A 24826-nucleotide genomic window follows, 5' to 3' on the forward strand; every position below is an offset into this window, starting at 1 on the left:
TTATTAGGTTTAGCTAATCCAGTGGTTCTCAATATCTTTATGGCTTACGGCAATCTAAGAAGATAACTCAAAATCACGGCGGTTTATGTCCACTTATAAATAGGCAGAATTTGCTATTTAAGCTGCTTATTAGGTTTAGCTAATCCAGTGGTTCTCAATCTTTTTATGGCTTACGGCACTGCTCAGAAGTAATAAATAGATTGCGTCAGCCTTACAAGATTTTTATTGGGAAATTCACTGAATGTCAAAATAAACGGAACTGGAACAACACACATGAACTCTGCACAACGTAGGAAATTTTAATTGAATTTATTCCACACTAATCTTACACAAAAAATTGTAAGAGATGAGCAAAAATCAGATTCTTAAATATTCTCAATATCTCTCGTCACCCTTGGGCATTTAAAATCACACCCCGGTTGAGAACCACTGAGCTAATCCATATGGCCAAAGCCGTAACAATAACATATAATAAATTAATTGTTTATCTACTTTAGCAGATATCCAAACTACGATGATATGAAATTCAATTTAGCTCTCTAGTTTGTCGTGAACATAATTATAGATGGACCACCTTACTGTCTCACGTTCTTATATAGGTAGCGAAGTTTATAGGCTAAATTTATGAAATACTCAATGTGACATATAGTAAGCTTGCAGAAAAATCAAGTTGTAGCCTACTATCAAACAGGATTAGGCTACACTGTCGCCAAAAGACTATGCTGATTCCCTTTTGTGTGTTATTTTGATTTCCATCCAATATGGCTGTTGCTTCTTTAATATCGTGAATCTTTCCAAATTTTTCAAATTAAACTACACAAACCAAACGTAAGCTACTATGTATTGTATTCTGATTTCCCCTTTACGAATATATTTGCTACATATTGAGCTGTGGGGACAGTTTTAGCGCTCACCGAAAGAAACCTACCTAACGAACAATTAATACAAACGCGATTTGTGCCGCGCGCAATGTTTAATTGGTCAGGTATGCTTTTCAAATTGCAGGCTTGTCTGGCCCTGAACTGGATAAACTACTACTTTTCGCGCTTCAGGCAAATCGTTTGACCATTCATAAAAATAATTTCCGTCGCTAGCGAAAAAGGTAAATGAATCCTGAATGTCCCGACACTTTCATTGAGGAGTCAACATTAAAACTGTTGAATTGGGACAAATAGTGCAGAATACTTAATACAAAACGTGTCCTCGTTATGGTCAGCTTAATACATGACAATTATTTTATAAAGACGAAAACAACCATGTGGAAAGACCAGTGTTAAATTTACCCCGTAAGCACAACTTATATTAAAATACCACTCAATGATATAAGTATAAGCTGTCATTACATAAGCCTAGTTTTGTCAGCTTGTGTAAACTGAAAAATATTCAAAAAAGTGATTTTTTTGTGCAAAAAAACAAACAAATCATTTAAACAGCTTTTTTGCAAAAATAACATTTAGTTTTGTTAAGTCATTTAGTTTTGTTAATTTTGCGAATCATTTTTTGTGCATTTTGTACACGATTTTGACATAAAATATTTTTAACAACTAACATAAATTTTGAATTTTTTGCCAAGTTAAAACAAAATCGCCATACTTATCACTTATTATGTTGTACTATCCCAAGGTAAGTTCGCTTATCGTGCTTCATGGATGTTGTGCCATTAAGTCAAGAGGTCAAAGGCTATTGAAATATTTGGTTAACTTTTATATACTGTTGTAGTGTTTTACAGGCCTCCACGAACATGTACATTATACTAATGACGCTTATTATTCTGCGCATGGTCTGGATATATGTACAGCAAAGTCAAATTAGAAGTTACGCTTAAATAAGCAGGGCGAAACACGCTTTCTACAGCCACATATACCTACTCAATACTAAATCAATACACCAATTGATAGCGTGTATTACAATGTTTAGGCTTAAAACAACAGGAGACGTGGCGTTGATTTGCACAATGTGCGTAAAAATGTACAAACAGAGTGCGCACATTTTAAAACGCGCACTGTTTTGGACATTTTCGCATGCACATTGTACAAAAATATGTTCGCATCCCCGTCTCGTTAGGGGTGGCTGAGGTTTTGTTTCCCAGGTGCCATTTTTTGCTTTTTATTCTGATGCGCCCAACAAACATTGCCACATGGTCATACATTCTAGTTACATATACCCTGAACGTACAATCATTTGGTATTACAACTATTTATGTGATAGTTTTGACAGAAGTATAAATTGTACAGAAAGAAATGAAAAAAAAATTGCGTAAGTTATGCCTGTTTATCGACTCCTCCTATCTGAGCCTGTGTAGCTCATTGGGTAGAGCGACGCTCGTGTAGCTCATTGGGTAGAGCGAGTTCGAACTTAACTGCAGGCTAGTTGTTTTTCTGGCCTGCCCTGCTTGCATCATTGATTGACAGATTTGGCGAGTCTTCGAGGGCTTTTCGGTGTACTTGTCTTGAAACTATTTAGAGACTTGAATCTTCGTTGGCGCGAGATTAATTTCACTGTAGGCTCAATTTTTTGTTTTTGTTTTATTTACCGCTATCATAAACATTGAAATCGATTGAAAACAATTGATTTTCGAATAAGCCAAAAATATCAAACAAACATTGTCTATTTTGCTGTTTGTGAAGAGGCTATTGAAAGCATGAAGCAACAAAACATGGCAACGCTCGGTGCAATCCACATATTCAATTTTCACCCAAAGTGTACACTTTCCGCAGCCTACTTCACAGCATCCAAAAGTTCATATTTGTTTGAGATCACTTTAGGATTTCTGCGTCAACCATTTTGATAAGAATTATTGATTCAAAATTATGAACTCGCTAGCAACTAAGACTAAGTGTTTCGAGCTATTTGCTTTATACAGTGGTTATTCAACTACACTAAGAATTTACATGCTAAAGGGAAGTGTTCCCTCTAAGATATTTTCTACTGCGCAAATATTTTTGGTAGTGCGCAAGAATATTTTAAGGCTGCGCGGCATATCAATGTTTTTTTATTGAGGCGAGGTGTGAAAATTTTATAGATGACGTCACAGAACATGACGTCATGCAACAATTATTTTCAATAAACTTGCATGTGCAACTGCAATCGAGTTAAATATGTTCAAATATGCGACAACAAAGGGGTCACGCAAAAAATATGCGAATATTTGGGGGTTAAAATAACAAAATGTCTAATTTCTAAAATAGGATGCGCGATGCCTTTAGCGTACAATCAAAAATCACGAACTATTCGCTCATTTGCATTTATCAAGAGGATTTTGTCAATTTGTGAGGTCCATTATTGACCCCACAGCTGTATCTGCACAGAAATCCTGTAAAACAGTGGTCGGCAAACTTTTTTGTCGCGGCCCAACGTACTCTTTTCAAATCTATTGAAGGTCCACTACATTTAACCACTACCAAAACAGTGGCGGATTCAGGATATTTGGTTTTAAGGTGAAATATTTCACGGTGACTTGATGCCCAAAACACTGCCATGTCATAATGTAAAACATATTATAAAAAAGAATATACGCGCGAAGCGCGAAAAACTTGCGTTTACATACAGTTAAAGTTGGCAAAAAATATAGAAATTTAATAGGCTCTTCAGGCCACGTTTGGCACATGGGCCTTTCTAAGGTGAGCCAATTTAAAAATTATATGCCACACAAACTTTTGAAATAAAGTGCAATGAATGTACGGCTATCACGCGGCCCACAACTACATGATAACATAGCTATTCAAAAGTAACTCGCGGCCCACTATAAATGGCTCTGCGGCCCACATTTGGGCCGCGGCCCATAGTTTGCCGACCACTGGTGTAAAAACTGCAATTGTTTTAAAAATTTAGGTCCTAAAAATGCATTTCAGTTTCATGATATCGAATAATTGTCAAACACTCCACTGTTGTGTTTGGCACTGTTCTCAACTAATTTTTTTCTTTTAGATTGATTTTCCTGAATATAGACATTTAATTCTACGTGAGATAAAAAAACATACACAGCATGGATAAAAAAATCGATTAGACAAAGTATTTTATTACGTCACAATCGTCAATACTAATTTGATTTATTTACTTGCTTTTAGCTACAAACATTAACGAAAAAATGGCCAAAGCGAAATGCTTAAACCACCCCTGCCCCCCCTGCTCATAAAATGCCTATAGCATTGTACTTAACGTGCTTCACTTGTTTTACTTCTCGTTTTACAAGGGAATGATTCTTTTGCAACTTAACACCCTTTAAGGAAATATCTGTACCTGGCATTACACGTTAGTTGCTCGGCCAACTGCATTTGACGACGAAGGTTATCGGCCAGTAATTAGTCGTCGGAAAAACGCCAACGCCGCAAATATGGCTGCATTTAAATCTGCAGCACAGTGATTGTTTCCCACAGCGACAGGCTGCGTTAATCCAAATTTTCCGCTATAAAACGAATGAATGATATTGTTTTCAAGTACTCGATATAAACGGAAGAGCTTTTGTAATACCATGACCTAGGTTGAGAGTTAAGCCCGTGGCCCCCAGGGGGGCCGAGGTCAACGGTTGAGAAACCCTGGCTTAAACTGTTGTGGCAAAAAAGTGAAGATATTTTAGTTTTAATTTGAGAACGATGTAAGTGCGCAAAAGCAAATTTTACTGCGTAATTTGTCTGGTGTGGCTGCGCAATTGCGCAGTTGCGTACCTTAGAGGGAACACTGCTAAAGGGTGAACTAGATTTAGAAAAAATCACTAAGTTTTAATATTCTAAGGCCATACCATTATATTACGGCCAACACAATAAAACTCAATACACCGTAATATCCACGGCAGAATAATATCTAAATCGTCAGAATAAGACCTAAACTTGTCAGAATAAGTCATAAATTCATTCGATTAGGGCCTAAATATCGTCTGCAGCTGTAGGAAAAGGGTATATGGGACGATCGAGGGCCATGGGTCTGGCAACCGCCGTATTAATGTCAGGTTTGGGTGCCCTAGTTTGACCGGCACCGTTAGGGCGACGCTGTTTTAGCACCTAAAGTTATTCAAGGACTTAGTGATCTACTTAGGGACGGGGTTAGGGTTAGGTACACTGTTGTATAGGCCTGATTTTAACCATTTAGGTCATATTCCGACTTGTTCTAATTTAGACGGAACTACGACTATTAGGTCTTATTTCGACCTGTGTTTTATTCCGACGTTGATGTTGTTCTTATTTCGGTCTTATGGCTGGAGCCCATATAAACGATTATAAATCAAAAATGTTCAAAATCATCGCCTTAATAATTCAAACCAAATGCATTCAAGCAAAAGTTAACCAGTGAAACTAAAGGAAACACGGAATCGAACACACGACGTCAATCATGCATTGCTCAGTCTTCACATCCCATTATATGTTGCGTTATTTATAATCAGTATAGTCGGTTCCGCTTTTCGCGTCTACATTTAGACGCCTTGCAACTTTTGCACGCTTTCTTTCCACAGCGCCTGCAAGGGCTTGCTTTATGTCCTGCAAAATGTTAAATGTTTTATTTATCACTAAAATTAAAAGAAAGTATCCCAATTCATGAAATAGAATTGATGATTTAATAAATTAAAAAAAAATGCTGCGTGGCTCCATAGATCTTGTACTTACGGATCCTCAGAAGTTCGCGGACGCAACGTTTAAAAGCACTGCTTTATCAGAAGGTATTTCTTTATCAATTTTTTTTTGGGGGTATTTCATTATCAACGTTTATATTTTGTTTATGTATTGCTGTTGCCCCTGATACCGTCCGCGCATTATATCGAGGGCCGCCAGTTGGCGGTATTGTGAGATAACTTAAAAATATGTCATCTTACGAAAATATAGCACAATAAAACATCTAATTTCTGGGAGCTTTAATAGATTTGCGATATCTTCAATCAACATTTTCTTGGGCTATTTCGTACTACGGGTATACAACTTAATAAAAAAATTTAAAACAAGTAATGATTTCCAAGTTGTCAAAAAAATTGTTTTAGCGTTGCCTTACGTCAATATTGTACAAAACGCAGCAGGATATCGCAAGCAATGGCTGAAATATGTATATTTCAGTTTTGTATCGGATTAACACCATTATACAACCCTAATATTTGACGAGTACCAATGGTAGGCTACCCCTTGGCATAGCCTATAGTCCTATACGAACAGCTTTCCTATCGACAGCCACTCGTGCATTTTCAAACTGCAACACATATTTTTTTGCTAACAAATGTACAGCATACCTCGATGTGACTGCTTACTGTGAAGTACATGAGATCACGCAGTCGGTCGAATTCCTCCACAGAATATTGGAACTTGAATGTGCTGTAGGCGTTGTGTGGGTCGAACACGGGAAAATCGTTAAAACTTGTCCCACAGCTGAATTCTGTGACAAAAAACATACCGTTATGCATCGCAAATGGTTGGTTTCCTATTTAAGTTGGAGATTAAAAAAGATTTAAAACCTAGTGTCGACAGCTATGGAAAAAACAAGAATATCTATTCAGAATCCCCAATTTGAACTATAAGTTATAAATATGAAAACAATGGTGATTGATCAGCATTATCGCAATTATTTTAGCCTTTATAACATACACAAATACATTCTGTATTGATGTATAACCGTAGGTTTATAGAACAGTGATTTTTTACCGGTGTTCAGCCGAACATTAGCGCTCCGTGAAAGATCGACAAGTGTTTCGCAATAAAGTTATTACCTTGACAAATGTTTCATAAACACCGTTAGTAAATCACTGGTTTAGGACAATGGACGTAAGTAGATATTGTTTTAGGAAAGCTATCACAAGTTTAAATGCTCTATCGCAATTTGCTTATTTTACTGTTGTGTAATAATAAGACATGGATTGTAATAATGGGATTGTTATTGCGTGTGCCTGTTGCTGCCAAAATGCAATACAGCCTGAATATCAATTTCATTCTCATCCAAACCGGCCCAGATATAAATACACTATACAGTACACGGATTTGTAATGTAGCTGGATAACGAATGTCAAAGACAGGTTTGGATATATTTTAGTCTCATTAACTTATGATGATACAAGTGCTTATCAAAACGTCTTTATCAAGATGATGTCGATTTACTTAACCTTTTAAACTTTGAGATTCCCTATCAAAATAATTAAATTTTGAGAGACTTAGTAAATCTTTCAAAGTCTCAGTACCATTCAAAAACGTTATGAAAGTCCTAACCAGACCATTATTTCAACAGAGTTTGATAGCGTTCAGCTTGTCGCAAAGTCTTTGTAAGCTCGCCTTTGGAGAAGCGCGGCTTGTAGTTTTCCAGCTTCCGAAACTTGGCGTTGGACAGCGTGAACCAGAGAACAGTTGGCGCGTCCTCGTCACCTTCCAAGACAAAGAAGTCCTTGGCAGGCCACGTGGTCACCACGTCTTCGATGTCGACCTTCGGAAACTTGAGGTTCTCCATCCGCGAGTGGGCAGCAGCTGTAACCAACGGCTGTGGGCAGAAAGTAAGGGGACATTAGGGCCTACCTCCGTGGCGGCACCTGCTCCCTAGTGGAGACAGGTTGTCAGAGGACTTGGCACCACTACTAACTTTGCTCAGGATATCCCGACATCTGTTTCGGTCAATGGGAAAAATTGAGCCACAACCCTTACCTAATTCCTCTTACTTTCTTTTACTTTCTCTTAGTTAAGTTCACCATTGGTAAAAAAAGAAAAAAGCGGACATTAGGGCGCGTGTGCTCGGCGCCATTTGCACGCGCATTTGAATTGTTTAAATTTTTTAAGCCAGTTAAATTCAATTACGGTTTAACGTTACCTTTCCCATGCCGTATACTATCGATATTCGCCGTTCGGAATAAAAAAACTACCATATAGGAAAAGCCTATACATTTTATGGAATTAACAATCAATTCTGAGTTAAAACAATGCGAAAACACAACTTGCTAATAACCTCTGCGAGATTTATATAGGAATGGAACTGTTGGTGTTCTGTAGGATAATAACATGAGCTGAGTTTTCTTATGTGTTATTTCGTCTGTTTATAGCGAACTATCTATTTTTGTTTGTATTCAACGAAAATCGCACGTATAGCCGTCAGAATTCCGTAACTAGAATTTCCAGTGTAAGGCTTACCATGTAATCAAACTTGGTGTCTGATTGGTAACCATTGAAATCAATCACAATGAGCAGATCTGCGTCTCTTTGGGGGCGCAGAGCGACGTCTGTGGGTACGTTTTTTAAAATGCCTGTGTAAAACGCAATTCACATTAACTGAGGTTCTTTTCGCAACCTGATTAATTACGTAAAGACAAAACGAATTAAAGGTCATCGAGTTTAAACTGTGGCGAGCAATTAAAGAAAACTGTGTAGTAGAGCAATTCATTGTCATTAATATATATTATTTCTAGATATACATTAAACTTGTTCAAACAACAAACTTTATTTTTTATGTAGGGTAATCAGTTGCCACTATATAAAGACAAATTGTATTGAATTCTCGACAAGCTTTCGCAAAACCGTGCAAAATAGAAATTAAGCCGTAAAGCAGGGTTGTTCTATAGCTTGTCGGAAATACATTAAAATTTGTCTTTATTTAGTGTTACCTGATTACCCTATTTACAATTAGACAAATATGGCCATTTACAAAGATTATTTTTTAAAGGTGTTTTCAATGCAAAATAGCCTTGCATTAACAAACATATTTATCAATTATACTTCATTTAATAAATAGTACCTAAAAATGTACAATGACTGAATTTAATGAAATAAAATTTAACCAATGGTTTCTTCACATTCCGAAAAACGCATATGGTTGAAAGCACTGGAGCCTAACAAGACAGCACGCAGCTGCAATTGAGGCGTGAAAAATTGCCTCACCGGCATCGGCCACCGAAATGACCTCTTTATTGACCGAAATCTTGTGGCTTGTGGTGAGTTTCATTTGGTCAAAGAAGCATCCTTTGTCATCTGACAACACAATAGAGGTTACAGGTGCACAGATTGTATCAGTTTAAATTAAATCCCGCAAACAGCAGCAGCGTTCCCTGGCGTTTCGTTTAACATGAAAATCACAGTTAAATTCCGAACGGCACAATGTTGATAAATTTAACTTACAACCCCACGACCACGTACCAATTTATATCGGGCAAAGAAAGAAAGGTTGCCTCGTAATAATAAAGGACATGTAACACCCTTACAATATATAATACAACATATAGCAGTTAAGTTAATTTTGTCATGATAAACTAAGTAAGATATATTACTGTGGCCTTACTTGATTTAGGGGTTTCATTGTTGACATTTGGATTGAGGGAAAATACGTTGAGTGAATCGAATCCGCAGGCGACGTTAAATATCTTTGCAGTTCGACCAATTAGCGCATCTCGACTTGTAAACACATCGAGTGACCTGCAGTAAACGTGATATTAAAATCACTTTAAGTCTAAGTGAAGTCATATCCAACAAACAGCAGAGGACCCCGTCCGTAATTTTGACATTAATAATTCAAAGTTTTGTTTTTCAATCGAAAAACCTAATCGATTTCAAACACGCATTTCCTAATTTTTGGTAGTACCAAATACAAAACAAATAGCAAGCGAAATATAAAATAAACCACACCAATCTAAAATACATTTTTTGAATAAATTCACGTGTGTCAAGTCAAGTAATTTGCCCAGCTAACTTACTGATCTATGCATTAGAACACAAATGTAATCATTTGATGATTTACTCGTATTTCTCTAAACTGAAAGCTGAGTTTTTACTATAGCAAAATTAAGTGACCATAACATTAATATAGTCGTTGATTGTAGCGGCTTTACTGGCTTCTAACTAAACAGTTATAATTCTAATTAATCTAATGTGTGAAAAATAAGCTGAAGTAACAGAATTTACTTTGTTTAAAAACAATGCACTTATTTTGTGTAAATATCTTATTAGGTTATTTGTATACACTTTTATCAGTAACTGCGAAGTATTTACTTCATAGCAGAGAACACTGATTGGCCTGTTGGTGTTTTAGTCGCCTCCGCGGTGTTAGACGCTTTCGTGTAGTTTTGTGAAGTTGTTCTTTCATTTGAATGATTTGGTATTGGTTTATGAAAGAGTGCCTTCATCCAATTTGTCATTTTTTCTGAAATTTCACAATGTGTTTACAGGAAATGAAAATGGAAACAAACTTGAAGTAACATTTAGCTGGTGGGACCATACAAACGTTAATAAAATCTCCAAACACACTTCTAAAATTTCCAATACAAAAAAAACTGATTATTTATAGTTTGAAACCTTAATAGTTTAACACCAACGATGTACCGGATACGAAAATATGTTTCGAGTTTGCTTTAAAAGTTTTCTTACTAAATAACCCAGGATGATTAGTTGGTTCCTGGCTCGATTGCATTTCTTGAGGCGGTGCTACACCGGCTTTGCTATTCGCTGCTTTTTCTTCTTCAGTTGCGCGATTGCTTGCTAATACGTCATCGTCGTCATCCGAGTCACCAGAAGCATCCGAATCAACCTAAAAACAAAAGAGTATACGAATAGGCGTCGAGTAAACCTACGTATAGCATAGCTATAATACTTGTTATACAGTACAGATTTTATAAAAGTTTAACTTGGAAGTTGGAACATGTCAGGCGGTAAATTTTAACTTAAATAATCTCAAAGTTTTCATGTTGATGGATATTGTGTGACAAAAAACAACTTGTTTTAAAGTACAAAACAGTTGCCAACTTTGTTTTCAGACTGCATTTAAATTTATCATAAACAGTGAATTATCAGGGGGTCATGATGTGCAAACAACTAAATACTAAAAAACCTTTTTTAAAGCGTTATAATAGGCGTCATTGGCTTAGGAATTGTTAAAATAATACAACGTATACCTCGATGTCGTGGTCGGCTTTCTCATGTTGTCGCTCCAAACGAATGTCATCTAAAACAGATATACATCGATAGTCATGTATTTAAACGTATAAGAAACTGTACAGAATGTTAACAAAATGTTTAACCTGTGACAGTCGGAGCCAGACTTACTTGCCTGGAGATTGGCTCGCGAATCAGGACTAAAGTAAGATTGCGTTAGACCACATTAGAGTACCGCGTCCGACGTGTGCTGGCGTAGTGCTAAGTTCGGAATCGATAGGATCGCACTTTGTAAATCGTAACGGTGCAACAGCATAAGAGTAATTTGACGCGCGTGTTTGCAGTAAATCTGTTACCCATATGAGTGGACAATATATCCTAGGCCTACCTATTTTAGTTCCGTTGTTGGGTGAATACATATACGTTGTTAGGTGAATACATATATAATACAAGGTTGTGGAGTCGGAGCCCGACTCGGGAATTGCCAGATACGATTTATTTACCGGATTGGAACTGTGTATAGTCTAGGGTAGGCCGAGGTTAGAGTCGGGAACGGGTTCGAGTTGTCACAAACCGTAGTGTTCTTTGAGTGCCAAGGAAACATAGAGTGTAAAAATGCTTTAAAACGGGATTCATTCTTCGTAGTTAATGACCTCCATACTCAACACACACACAAAAAAGAATTTCAAACATTCCAACCTAATTTATATTTCCAAGTTTTCCCACAGGTTTCACATTTATCTTTAAACGATTAAACAACTTAGTCCTGAAAAACTGAACAATACCCGAAAAACAAAAAACTGTATGTTTCCCGAAAACCAGCACAACTGTTGTTTTACCGATGTGGTGCAGTAGTGTGTCGCAATTCTCTCCTCCCTTGGCGATGAAGACATTGAGTAGGATGGAAAAAGCACATCCGCACATTCCTTGGATGAAGTGCAGAGGTTGTTCAGGACATTTACGAGCCATGATACCGGCGTTGAAGGCCGAGCCGCACATGTAAGGCTTTAGGCCGATTCCATAAACTGGAAAGTTTACCTCGTATGGGGAGATCTCCACGTAGGCTGTAAAAGGGTTTCAATACGAACGTGAAAATTTCACTCTTGTTTGATCACGAAAAATGGACAAGGCCATACATTTCTTTATGCTGAACTTGTTTAGCCCAGCGTGGTTTATAGCAGAAATTATCACTTCGAACACATGTTGGAATAAAATATGATACAATACGCGCTGAAACTCTAGATCAGGAGTAGCCAACACGAGGCTCGGTAGCCGCATGCGGCTCTTACGTTCATGTTGCACTTATTATTTTTTAGAATTTTTCGATTTCCTTCTGTTAATTGTCGGTTTCGATTCAGACAGTTTTGCCTAAGGCCATTGTAGTTTTAGCAACACTTTTGAAACAAGATAAACGCAAAACAATGCCGTAATATTGATATACGACATTATGTCGAGAAATGTGTATTTTTTCATTCAATGCGTCGCGTCTCCTTCTAAATTAAAATTTTGACTATTTAAGGAATTAAAGTCACTTTTTCTGCGCTTCGCGCGATTGCTTTGAGGGAATAAGTAAGAAAAGAAGTGATAGGCCTTTCATTTCATTCCATGTGTGTAAGTTGTGGATCTTAGCGGCTAAGCAAGTAACAAATGCAGCTCTTGTATCTAATTGGTTGGAAACATCTGCTCTAGAATTTCATTTTTGCGTTTGCCAATACACCGAATCTCGTGGTAATTTTATAATAAATATTTTTAACTTTGGGGTATATTCTGGAAACTGCTAAGGTTGCAAATGTAATTTCTCAAAAGAAATGTCATGGTTCTTCATTTTTGGATTCGAATCTTTTTAAGACCAATTTTGTAAATTAGAAATGAACGAAAACCCAATTTTAACATTTTAAAAGTTAGTCAACGACTTAAACCGCCTACTGTATGTTGTCCTAAACTACAGCAGTCCGTATTTACCGTGGAACTTGGACGCCGCGACCGTGTTGCGAACGTGTAGTGAAACAAAAAGCGGAAACGGAACACTGGCTCCGTCAACGTATCCTTGTAAATCTGACAGGCGTGTTTCGATTTTCTGTAAATATACATTATTACTGATTTATTTGTTCTGCAAGAGTTTCCAAATTTGAAAACTTAAACAAGAAATTAGACGGCGGATAACAGTCATGACTTTGTAGTCTTCATCTCTTGAAAAGGCTTGGTAGAGAGACGGGGATGCGAACATTTTTTGCACAATGTGCGCACATTTTTAGGTTAGAGTTAGCTAGTGTAAGACTTAAAGCACAGAGTTTAGCTCTAACTCTAAAAACTTTTACTCTAACTCTAAAAACTTTTACTCTAACTCTAACTCTAACTCTAACTCTAACTCTAACTCTAACTCTAACTCTAACTCTAACTCTAACTCTAACTCTAACTCTAACTCTAACTCTAACTCTAGCTCTAACTCTAACTGTAACTGTAACTCTAACTCTAACTCTAACTCTAACTCTAACTCTAACTCTAACTCTAACTCTAACTCTAGCTCTAACTGTAACTCTAACTCTAACTCTAAAAACTCTTACTCTAACACTAACTCTAACTTAAAAATGTGCGCACATTTTGAAGGCATTTTGAAATGTGCGCACATTGTTAAAAAAGTGCGCAAATTTTTAAAGGCAGTTATAGTTATAGTTATATACGGACATAGTTATATTTCACTTACTCGTTACTTTGTTTGTAAGGTCTACAAAGTACAATGCTAAATGCAGTATGTTTACTTTAGATTAGTCAAAAAATTTTGGTTTATTTTAAATGGCTTGCTTCTTATGGTACATATTTTGTTGATAGGTGATACCGTGTCACCGAAACCTATGAAAAAATATACGTAGAATCGTTAGTTTTCGTACGACTTTTTGCCGCGGCGAGTCAGGATCACATCACAATTTATCAGTGATATTGAGTATATGCTTTGCTATACTCTTAACAGCAACAACATTTACACAGGAAGGCTTTTACAGCACTTCCGAAAGTATATTGGTAATTGAATCGAGGTACCTCGTCACCAAGCAGCTTTCGACCCACGGTGAAACCGAAAAAGTCGACGAACGAATCAGGTTGGCCAAACTTTCTCTTTTGTTTGATGTAGTTTCTGCAGGTAAATTGGACGTGTTTTTACAAAATTGAAACGTCTTACAAAAGATTACGTTTATTTTTGGATTAGTAATTTTTAACCAAAATTCGTCAATAAAACAACTCTTCACACTGTCGGTAGGTAAAAGCAAAAATAAAATTGTAACTATACATGCTTAGGTCAGAATGCCATTAGTTGTAGGAAACAAAAAGCGTGCTTGCCCGTATTTTTTATGGTGGTCCATATTGACGAATTCGCTAAGCACATTCTCTTGAAACTTGTCACGCAAATGAGTGTGGAATGATGGTTGCCGCTCAGGCGTTATTCCTTTGTGTGCGTACGCACTGCTTAGATACCTAAAAGTTAAACGACAAATGTCTGTTTCTAATACAACAGATTGTCCAAGAATTTTCCAAACAGAGAACAGTTGGTTTTCAACAATACTCGTTACAACTTTAAAACACATTAAAATTAATTATTCAATGGATATTTGCAAAAAAAATTGGAAAGTCTAATGCGTTTTGACAAAATCAATAAAAGTCTAATGCGTTTTGACAAAATCAATGCCGATAGAATATGCGTAAACCTACCATGCCGACCCGGAGAGGCCACAGGCGTATGTAAGCGCGTCCATCAGCCCGGCGTCTTGTATGGCCTCCATTGCTCCACACATGCCGACGGCAGCCCTGTAACCTCCACCAGAACAAACGAGTGACACGACGGGGGTCTGGATAATGTCAAATTCGTCAGACAGTTGGAATGAGAAGGCATTGGCAAGAATAAACGCAGATTTAAAAATCCAATTGACAAAACGGGATATGGGGGTTCTTCCGATGGATTGACGTATAGAGCAGTGACCGTCAAACTGCGTACTACGTGAGTCGCGAACATTAAGTAATATTATTAGGACAACAACTTATATTATAAATAAGCATGCAGGCAAGCATGAGAGACTTCAATATACACGGTATACATTATAGAACATATAATATTATATAATTCACTTATTGTTATGCCATTTTTATGATCTGCAACCGGATACGCTTGTTTTTTAGATGCAGGCAGATTCTGTTATTTGAGGGAAATTCTGATTGCATTGCTATGCTATTTAAGGGATATTGTCAAGTTACGATCTTGTTGTTTTGTAAAAAGTGTGGTACGCAACAAGCAAAAAAAATTAGAACCACTGGTTTGGGGGAAGGAAAAAACGATTCGACAAGAAGTTATAACTCACACAAAAGTTTGCATAATGTTTGTTTTAGCCAGTGTTCCACGAATTTGCAATTTATTACACGCAACGAAAAACAGGTACTTTGAATTTTCCGCATGATTTCTTTATCTCGTTAAGTTAGAATAACCCTTACTGCTGTGTTTTGTAAACAGCTCAATAAGAGGTTCTTGACGCCTTGACCAAATTGCTAGACTAGAGCTATTGTGATCGCAACAAAGGAATTTTTCTCCAAAGTTTGCCGAATAGACACCAGAATCCGGATTCGCCGAATGGTCAACTTGGTAAACATGACGTTACTTCGAACTTGGTGACTCACGTTTGCTTACTGCGTATGAATGGCTACTCTTGGTTCGCCTCCCTGAACGAAGCGATTTTCCGCTTTACTGGGTTAGGATGCTTTACGGCATTTCAAGTGGCAATGTGCAACCGACGCGCGATTGCGGCCAAAACCGAATTGGTGTAGAGAGACAGTTTGCTGTTTAATGGAAGCATTCGAGTGCAAATAAAGCTTGACCTTGGTTTTAAAATCGCCTTTATTTAGGTTTCTTGCATCGCGTGAATGACAGGTCAACTTTAACTCACGAGACAAAGTGTTATAAATTGCACACATTTTGCGGGGATAGTTTGCAGATTACGTTTTCTTGTTAGACAAACACACTAACATTTAAGCTTAAATATGTAAACGATTACTCACCATAGATATCAGCTTTTAACAACAAACAAACAAACATATTATTGCATACTTTTAACAAAAAAGGTTTACATTTATTGCGGGGATAAAAATATCCAAAATTATTATTAATGGTAAATTGTGCAGATATTGCTGGTAAGATATTACGTATATTAATTTTCTACAAAATATATTTTTTGCAAAATAAGGTTTCAAAAACTCTTCGCAAAAAAACGCATTGTTTGGAAAGATACGAAAGACATATGTTTCTTAAAATTCGAGTTCGTTGCTGTTTACATACCAAATTACAATGATGTATGTTAGCATGCATATCAGGTATAGGGAAAGTGCTGCATTCAAATATTGGCTTGAGTAGCGTTTGTTTATTGGGGATTTCGTTTACCTCGCTTTAGGGCGTGATATTATATCGGTCATAATATGGCAAAGTAAAGAATAATCGGGTCGGCTGCGATTAGTACGAAGAAACGGATCCGATAAAACTAACACAAACGATCTAACAAAAACGATCTATCAACATGTCCACAAGACCACACGTGAAGCGATGCGTTGGCACGTGAACGTGTCTCTTTTGCCCAACAAGCCTAAACAAGAACTTATGGATCGTTAATTCGCACATTAATTACCGACCTCTACCACTGATTTCGGAGACTTTTCTTGCAGAATGTTTTGCAACGCCTTGTAAACGAGTGGGATCCGCTTTTTACGAAACGCCCTTTCTTCCGCACTTAAGCCGATTGCCATTCGCATGTCCGGGGAATTTCTGAATATAAATTTAATTGAGTTGAACATGAAACTCCCGCATTCGAAGTTTTTATACCGGTCTACACTTTCTTTACTAAGTTCCTGGTATGCCGTTTAAGGAATTTTATGCCATGTGTTTTGACCCAAATCGTGCACCCGAATTACACTACAGAAAATAATTTGTGCGAACTAAGTTTTACAAAAACGCACTCCTGTGTTAAAGCTGTTAGATAAATTATTAGGAGCTTTGAAATACTTAGATGTGTAAATGTAACTTGCAATATTTGGCTTATGTTTATGCAAATAAAACGTTTACAAAATGTACTACATATCCATACCTCCTTGTTTTGGTTATTTGAACGTCAACTGTCCCATGCTGTAAAACACAATCGACATTTCTTTTATTATGTTATTCGTTTGTTGCAATGATTAAAAATTTACTTGTTCTTATTTATGCAAACAAATTGATGTGTCACGTTTAGTACCAACTATAGAAATAGTAAACGTGGCATGGAAGAAGAAAAATTTACAGAGTCGAAGGTGGCAGTTCTGTCCAACACTTCGTCGAATTTGAGGTCCGAGACGTTGTACGTCTGTACGCCCAGAACGTCATCCATTAGAATGTCGGAATCTCTCAGTTCAATCTGCAACGAGAAATTTGATGACTGATTTTCTAATCTCGATCAGGCTTTCTGAAATAAATAATTTGTTCTGGCTCTAATTATACATATTAAGTATAAATGCGAATTCTACACCAATATGAGTTGAGTTATATAATGAATAGTGTGCATGTAAGTCTCGCACATTTAGTGCCATGTCTATTTTGTAATCCAAAGTAGTTGTATTCCTAAAACTAACAAAAGAATTGGCGGCACAGCCACGTTTACATTAGTGAAGCATCGAATATAAACAAAGAGGTAATACGAATAGTAAAAATAGAACCTATCTATACAGTACAAATACAATGAAATTACAGCGGGGCAATGTTTGCTTTAGTGGATGTAGGTCTACTTAAGCAGGAGGTATATAGATTAATTATAAACACTTTAATTCGTTGGCGCAAAAATTATGAAGCAAAAATGAAATGAAAGTAGGTTTTAAGTTAAAATTGAATTCCTGTGTGAGCGTTATAAAATAATACCTCTTTGTTCCGCATGCATTCGCATGACTTAGTTCTCAGTCACAATTCGATGCGTTTCAACTACCCCTGTTGATTTACCCTTATAAGACAGATAACGTTTGTGTACATCAGTGTTAAACTTTGCAGTGGGAAGCTTACATTATTCACAGTTAGTTAAATTTGTCATAATTTATATTTTGAGACATATATTAAAGTTGTTTGGCTACTCGTTTACTTGACAGAACGAATATCGTAACAAATGAAGGTTGAACGTTTTCCAATCTGTAAATATACTGTATACCATACCAATAGCCTACCTAATACTGAACGCATTATTTTACTTCAAACAACAATATCTACAGGGGAATAATAAATTATTTAAACAAAAACATCAGTAGCGCGGTATTAACACCAACGGTAAACCAAATTCCTTTTTAGGTCATATTCCCAATTTTTATAGGTTTAGGTCTTGATTGGTTTCATTTTTGACATTGACTGCTGGAGTCCTTTACAATACGGGATATTATCGACTCCGTCATTGACGAGCAAACAAGTGAAGCACTCAAAGGCGCACAGCATGACGGACTTAAAGGGATGTCAAAGTCTCGCCGCGATTGAATGGTCAACCAAGAGAGACGCATTTTTTGTCATGCACATGTTAAGGCTTGCCTTTGTGAAAACAAAAACGCAAAATATAAAACCGAACAAATTGAACAGAACAAAGATATGTTATACTGTGGAGGATGCTCCGGTTTTTAAGTGCACTTTTTTCATTTTTTGACTTAAAATATAATATTAAGATAACTAGACCTAATACATATTTTTGGTGAGTTTGCCTGTTTTGTTTAGTTTTATTTAGTGGCGGTAGAACTGTGGAACACTGACATATTTTTCCAAACGTTTTTTTTCTCCAAAAACCTGGGTGGGACTTGAGTCATCTAAAAATGACTTGTTTTCAACATTGGGTTAAAGTTGAACGTCTAAGCCCACTTCCAGACTTACGGCCGTCGCGGTTGAGGTCATGTCTTCAAGTTTACGGTAGCCCAAATTGTTCGTCGGTTAACCACAAAACCGAAAAGCAACTTCCTGTTGACCGCAAGCCGTAAAAACACATACCTCAAGTGGAAATGGCTCGGACACTGATAGGTTTTCCGGCAGCACAAACTGGAATGTTTCGTTTATCTCGCACGTGGTGACATTCGACTGAATCGTTGTTTTGAACTTGTTATGTAGCGGCAGCTTGGGACAGCGGACTACCACCAGGGGATCTGGGGTGTCGACTGTAACATATGCACACAAACGTCAATTTAGTGTCTGTTTTTCTCAAAGATCTACCGATCTCATGGCTGAAAAGGAGGGTTCAATGGAATGACGAACGGGTACAGACTGAACACTTTACAGACTGTACACTGTACAGACTGTTTGAAATATTTTACTCCCCTTGGCGTTTGAACCAGCCCAGTTTACGTATGTATTTATTTACTTAATTCAATTCGGAGAGACACGTGTAAGACACGTAAGTGACCGCGGGTCACTGTTTGACAGCTTTAAACATTTTATTATTGATGTATACTTGCGCAGTACAAAACAATAATTAAATGTGTAATTTGCATTTGAAAAAGCTCTCAAATGTGATTTAGATTTTTCCATTCATAGCATAAATTTTTCGGGTTTATTCATCTTTTAAAGTTACCCTTGTTTGAAGAAATAGGTTTCGTGCGCGCAAACCGAGAAGGAGAATAAACCTCCATATTTTCTATGATATTGACGTAATATTAAAGTAGTAATAGACGGCCAGCCAGTTATTTTGTTTGTTGTGAAAATATAGTTTTCATGATGAGGCACACTATTGTAAATTAGGCTTTTCGCTTCGCACTTTCGTTTCTTTTCACAGTACTCTTAGATAAACATTAAATTCATTGCCAGTGGGAACACTTAGTATATTCCTAAGTCAATTAGACATGCTTAAGATCTTTAGAAATAAATTTATTTTTAAATTAAACATTGAAACGAAGATCGGTACCTTTATCCCAGAATTTTGACACAGACACGCCCCTGCATCGCAGAATGGTCACTCGTAGTACTGTCTTGGCTTTAAAATTAACCTAATTTCAAAAGTAATCAAAAAGGTAATCAAGCATAACAGGTGCCCGAATTTAAGCTTAAGGCTACCATACCCATTACAAAATAGTCTCTAGCTAGACAAGGGGTCGGCAACCTTTTTGTAGTTGCGGGCAAAAATACTAACCCAAAGGTCTCTGCGGGCCGCACAAAATGTTAACTAACATTTGTGTTCTAAAATGTTACAACAACTGTGAATCAGGCTGGCCTCGGGTTTTTTTTTTTACTTCAAAACGTGTTAAATTACATTTAAGGAAGCAGTAAAGTGTTGGCGCAAAGCACGAAATAAGCGTTTGCTTGGGTTGCCGACCCCTGAGCTAGACACTCGGTAATAAAGCAGTATAAATTTTCATGGTATAAGTTTTTAAGACCAACTAATAACACGTCACAATACAAATGGTAATAACACGTCGCAATACAAAACTTAACAGGAATTGCGTTTTGCGCAAAAATGCATTGCTTAATATGAAGTTACATTTTGTATTTTTAAATGTCATGGCGCTTTGCCTCCAAAAGCAAGGGCTTAAAAAGATTTCCTCAGAGCGAAATGAAACATACTAGGAAGCAAAATAGGTGTATCGCCGAGCAAAAAAGTGTTAATTTAGGTATAGTTAATATTGGCAACAATTAGTTCCTAGGGGAACAAGGCCTCATGCTCGACCGCTCAAAGTCATCGCAACATTTTGCTAAGCTCAGTATGTAATGTTAAAATAAACATTGACAAAACTGGAATAGCAACTTGCTGCTGTACTGAAACTGATCATTACTTACTGTACCAATAAAGCATAGCATACGTACACTACAACCCTATTTATTTTGCAAGTCATCATAATAAACAGATAGGTCGTTAACCGGTTAACCCGAATTGCACAAAGCGATGAAGTTTATTTTATTCGTTATTTATAAATCGTTTTGAGCATAAATATCATCATGCCAAGAGTTACCTTTGTCTTATCGTACTGCTTTTGCAGCGAGTCTTCGTATTGCTCAAAACTTGCTTCCATTGTCAATAAAGTCGTGTTTAAAATGTATATTGTAAAGTTAAAAACGTTCTACCAAAGCGAAACAATATATCCATTGTCTTGTTTAAGAACAGTCTGCAAACGCCATACGGACCAGGCATGTTTTAATTTAAGAGGAGAACAAAATATGCATTGGTCGAGGAGAACAAAATATGCACGGTCGCAGAGATATGAAAATCAGGTTTAATGCAACTTTAGCTTGCACGCGTCAGGTCCCGGGGAGAATTAACGTTGCTTAAACGTGAAAAAATGGCTCGTTATTCAGTCACAAACATCAACATACTTCCGTTAAAACTATTTATAAGAACAATATGCAGGTGTGCTTTAATCACTAGTCTGCCGTTTAACTTTAAGGTGACGGGACAGCTTGCGTTTAGCAAGCGCGAGTAAAATGGTCGCTTGTACTAGGTAGACCTCAATAATTATCTCGCATAGATAACACTTACTGTTCTGCTTATGGTAACGCTAAACATGACACAGACCTTAAGACAGCGCTGCCTAATCGAAAGTTAAACTTGTGTGATGTCAAACCAACGCCGTATGAATTTTTTAAACCTAAAACGTTTTCGTGATAGTGGCGGGAAGAAGGTTGTACGCGAGCTGTTGACCCGCACTAAGCTTGCGGCGCTATCGCTGCACGCCGAACTAAACTTGCTAAATTCTAGGAACCTCTTGTCTTGCTAGTCACGTGTGACATACCGCTTTACCTTGAAACGAATTTTGCTACGTCAGAGATAAATAGGCCCACTGCCTCGATTACACTTGAGCGTAGTTTGCGTTAACGACTTCGCTGACTCAGTTAGACCCGAATCGGTACTTTAGTTAGGCCCTACATCAGTGGTTCTTAACCTTTTATGCTCCGTGGCCTAGCGATTTTTTAATGTCTTTTTACCCATAGCGATTTATTTAATGTCTTTTTACTTGTTTTACTACTCCACGTTAATAACAACTACAGTCATTAAACATAATCCAACGAATAAAAAGATAGGTTTGGTTGCGTATTAAACGCACATTATGATCGGCCTTCTTGCTGATTAGTTGGTACGAATCTCGGATAAACACCCAAACTGGAGGCATCACTTTTGCTAACATATGCTATAGCTTTCAGTGCAGTTGTAAGAAGGGAGATTTTGCAGCAATTACTTTTTTAACATTATGACGTTTTTACGCCGATCCTTGCTTCTATTCTGGGCATGCAATCAATAATAACGAAGGTTTGGACTGCCACGACGCTGTCGACCTTGAGTAACCCCGTAGTGCAATTTGCACGTCTAACGATGGAATGTTTCTTTTCAACTTCGCCAAAAAAAATTGAGAAAATCTTTGCACCTGGCATTACACGTTAGTTGCACGTCTAACAGCATTTGATGGATCCTTAGCAATAGGGTGAAGGTTATCGGCAAGTAATTGGTCGCCAAAAGAACACTAACCTAACGCCATCTTATTAGGCTACAACTACACGAAGCGGCACAGTAATTGTTTAGCCATAGCTATAATCGGCTTTAGTACAAACTTGCCACTCGTTTATGTACGCCTGTCGACTAGGCATAACTTCCGCGATAAAACGAACACATTTTGTCGGTTCCAATAAACCGATATAAACAGCAGAATTTGGTTTGATTACAATTTGGATTCGAATTTTAGGATCCGATATTGAGTAATAATCATCAAACGACGTGAAAAATGAGGTATATTACGTTACTTTCCGGTATATTTGAGTAGGTTTAAAAATAATTCGACCCAGATAGAGTGTTATGGCTTTGGCCCCCCAATGATCACTCCGTGGCTCCCCAGGGGGGCCGAGAGCCACGGTTGAGAAACCCTGTCCTACATTAGGATGTTGTGTTATCTTGTGCAAACAAATAAAATATTCTTATTCGGCATCCATGTTTTACTACGTATGCTTTCGTACATGATATACTGACAAGAAGATGATTCGCCTACAACTGCCGGACACCATACAGAGCAGGGGTAGGCGGCTGTTTACACTGCAAAAATATAAAGTAATGGAATGCTGCAAACGAATACAACATTTTCAATAATTCTGTTTGTTACCTTTTATTTAATTAAACGAAACCAACTTATTTGTGCAACGTACGGCCAGGGTCGTGTAATTTTTTGTTTTGTTGCGGTCTAAATTTCACGATGGTCAAAATGTTGTATAAAAAATAAATTTATTGACAATCCACAGAACTGTACACTGTATGAGTGGCAAAAACACATTACCAAAAGGCATCGTGTGTTTGGCCATTTTCTTCATAGTAGGCTATAGCTGCTCAACAAACAAAGTATAAATAGGCGCATAATAACAGCACATTGTACGTTCAATACACCAGGGGTGGGCAAATTTATTCAATGGAAGAGCCATTTGCAGAAAATACAAGTACCAGAGAGCCTCAAAATTATTTCAATACAAAAACGGTAATGCAAGGTCAGCCGCAAAAATGACCGAATTGTAATATAACAAAGTGATGGTCATAATCAACACAATAATAATAACGGTAATAGCAAAATATCACGCACAATATTTATTGATATCAGTCTTTTGTTAACTAACTCTTCGGACTCTTACGTCTGGTGTTACGTCATAACGAAATGCTGGCCTAAATAAAGAAAATAAAGAGAGAAACGCTTACAAACGGTACTCTTGGTAACCTTTACAATATTTTACAATTTTACTATTCAACTAGAAGAGCAACAAAAAAACTACCGGAGAGCCGCATGCGGCTCGCGAGCCGCAGTTTGCCCACCCCTGCAATACCTTAACTTAGATCATATGTACTTCAGTACTTCAACTGGGTGGCGCCATGGGATGCGAGGCGAAATCATGGGATGCGAGGCGATAAAATTCACTGAAAAAAAAATATATATTATAAGTTATGAGAACAGGAATAACTGTTTTCAAAGTACATTTTACTGTAACTGACACATGCTATGTAAACCAATCACTTAACATATACTCCCCAAGTGATATGAATATTTTTTTCCCGTTTCTGATATTCAGTTACAGTACCTTAACGTTTCTGATATTCAGTTACAGTGCCTTAAACCAGGGTTTACCAAACTTTTTTTGACCGCGGACCACTATTTATAAATCTGTTTTTTTTCGCGGACCACAATACAAAGCAAGCATAAATAAAACCGAATTTTATTTATTTACAAAACTAACAACGTCAATAAGATGTATGTGATTGCTTTTTTCTGCATAAATCATTGATTCTCGAAGTTATTTGTGAAAGGCAAACTCAAGTAGGGCGAATATTTTTTGACCAAAAAAATGATAAATTTCGACCTGAAAAGTTGAAATTTTGACAAATTTTGACCCTAAAAAATATTTTTTTGACAAAATTTTGACCTATTAGATATACATTGATTTGAACTACATATTGTTGTTTGAAGTACTGCATTAGTGTCTTCGCATCGTTAACCACACGATTTTGATGCTTTATTGACTACTACCGGTCGAACACAAATCAGTTATATTTTGGGTTTATGAAAAACTCCTGAAAACGCTTAGTTAATATTTTTGTCATTTCAACAAGATAAACCACTACAAAGAATAACAAGACGCTGGTTGCTGTGTAAATAAAAAGATGCTGTGTAAATAGTTGAAATAACATCGTAAAAATAATTAATAACAAAAACCTAGTATATTATTGGAATAGGAAATGGAACAATTACGAGCGTAAAAATACAGCAATTAGTTTTCAATGCATTGCTCAAAATCAGAGACACTCAACTGAATAAAACAAAAACGAAGTTCGAGCTGAACTCTGCGATAAACCAGGCCAGCGTGGTTAATTCTGCTGACTCGCGTATAACGTATATTACTTTTTAGTAAAGATTTAATACGCTTAAAAAAATAATCGCCCTACTTTTAAGTCAGAGTTCACGGAAAGTCTGGACCTGTATTTTGTATTCATGTTGGTAAGAGCTTAAAATGCTCTCTTACACAAAAATATATAATTACATCATAAACG

The 24826-nt window shown here is 37.0% G+C and overlaps 1 protein-coding gene across 1 annotated transcript; it reads right to left on the reverse strand.

Moving 5' to 3' along the window:
• Positions 1–2978: 2978 nt before the first annotated feature.
• LOC146164496 (cytosolic phospholipase A2-like) lies at positions 2979–20867 on the reverse strand. The gene is made up of 20 exons (XM_083381925.1): positions 20769–20867; positions 19727–19808; positions 18820–18983; positions 17114–17227; positions 16922–16959; positions 16470–16602; positions 14511–14647; positions 14142–14276; positions 13845–13938; positions 12771–12885; positions 11648–11872; positions 10829–10878; positions 10305–10464; positions 9930–10080; positions 9223–9356; positions 8826–8915; positions 8082–8194; positions 7239–7440; positions 6209–6351; positions 2979–5471 (listed from the first exon to the last, which is right to left on the reverse strand). Exons 1-20 carry the CDS (start codon positions 20826–20828, stop codon positions 5364–5366), a joined length of 2448 nt encoding a protein of 815 aa, XP_083238051.1. The 5' UTR covers positions 20829–20867; the 3' UTR covers positions 2979–5363.
• Positions 20868–24826: the final 3959 nt, after the last annotated feature.

This window comes from Ascidiella aspersa, chromosome 2 (genome assembly GCF_963924565.1).
Source record: "Ascidiella aspersa chromosome 2, kaAscAspe10.2, whole genome shotgun sequence".
Taxonomy (NCBI): domain Eukaryota; kingdom Metazoa; phylum Chordata; class Ascidiacea; order Phlebobranchia; family Ascidiidae; genus Ascidiella; species Ascidiella aspersa.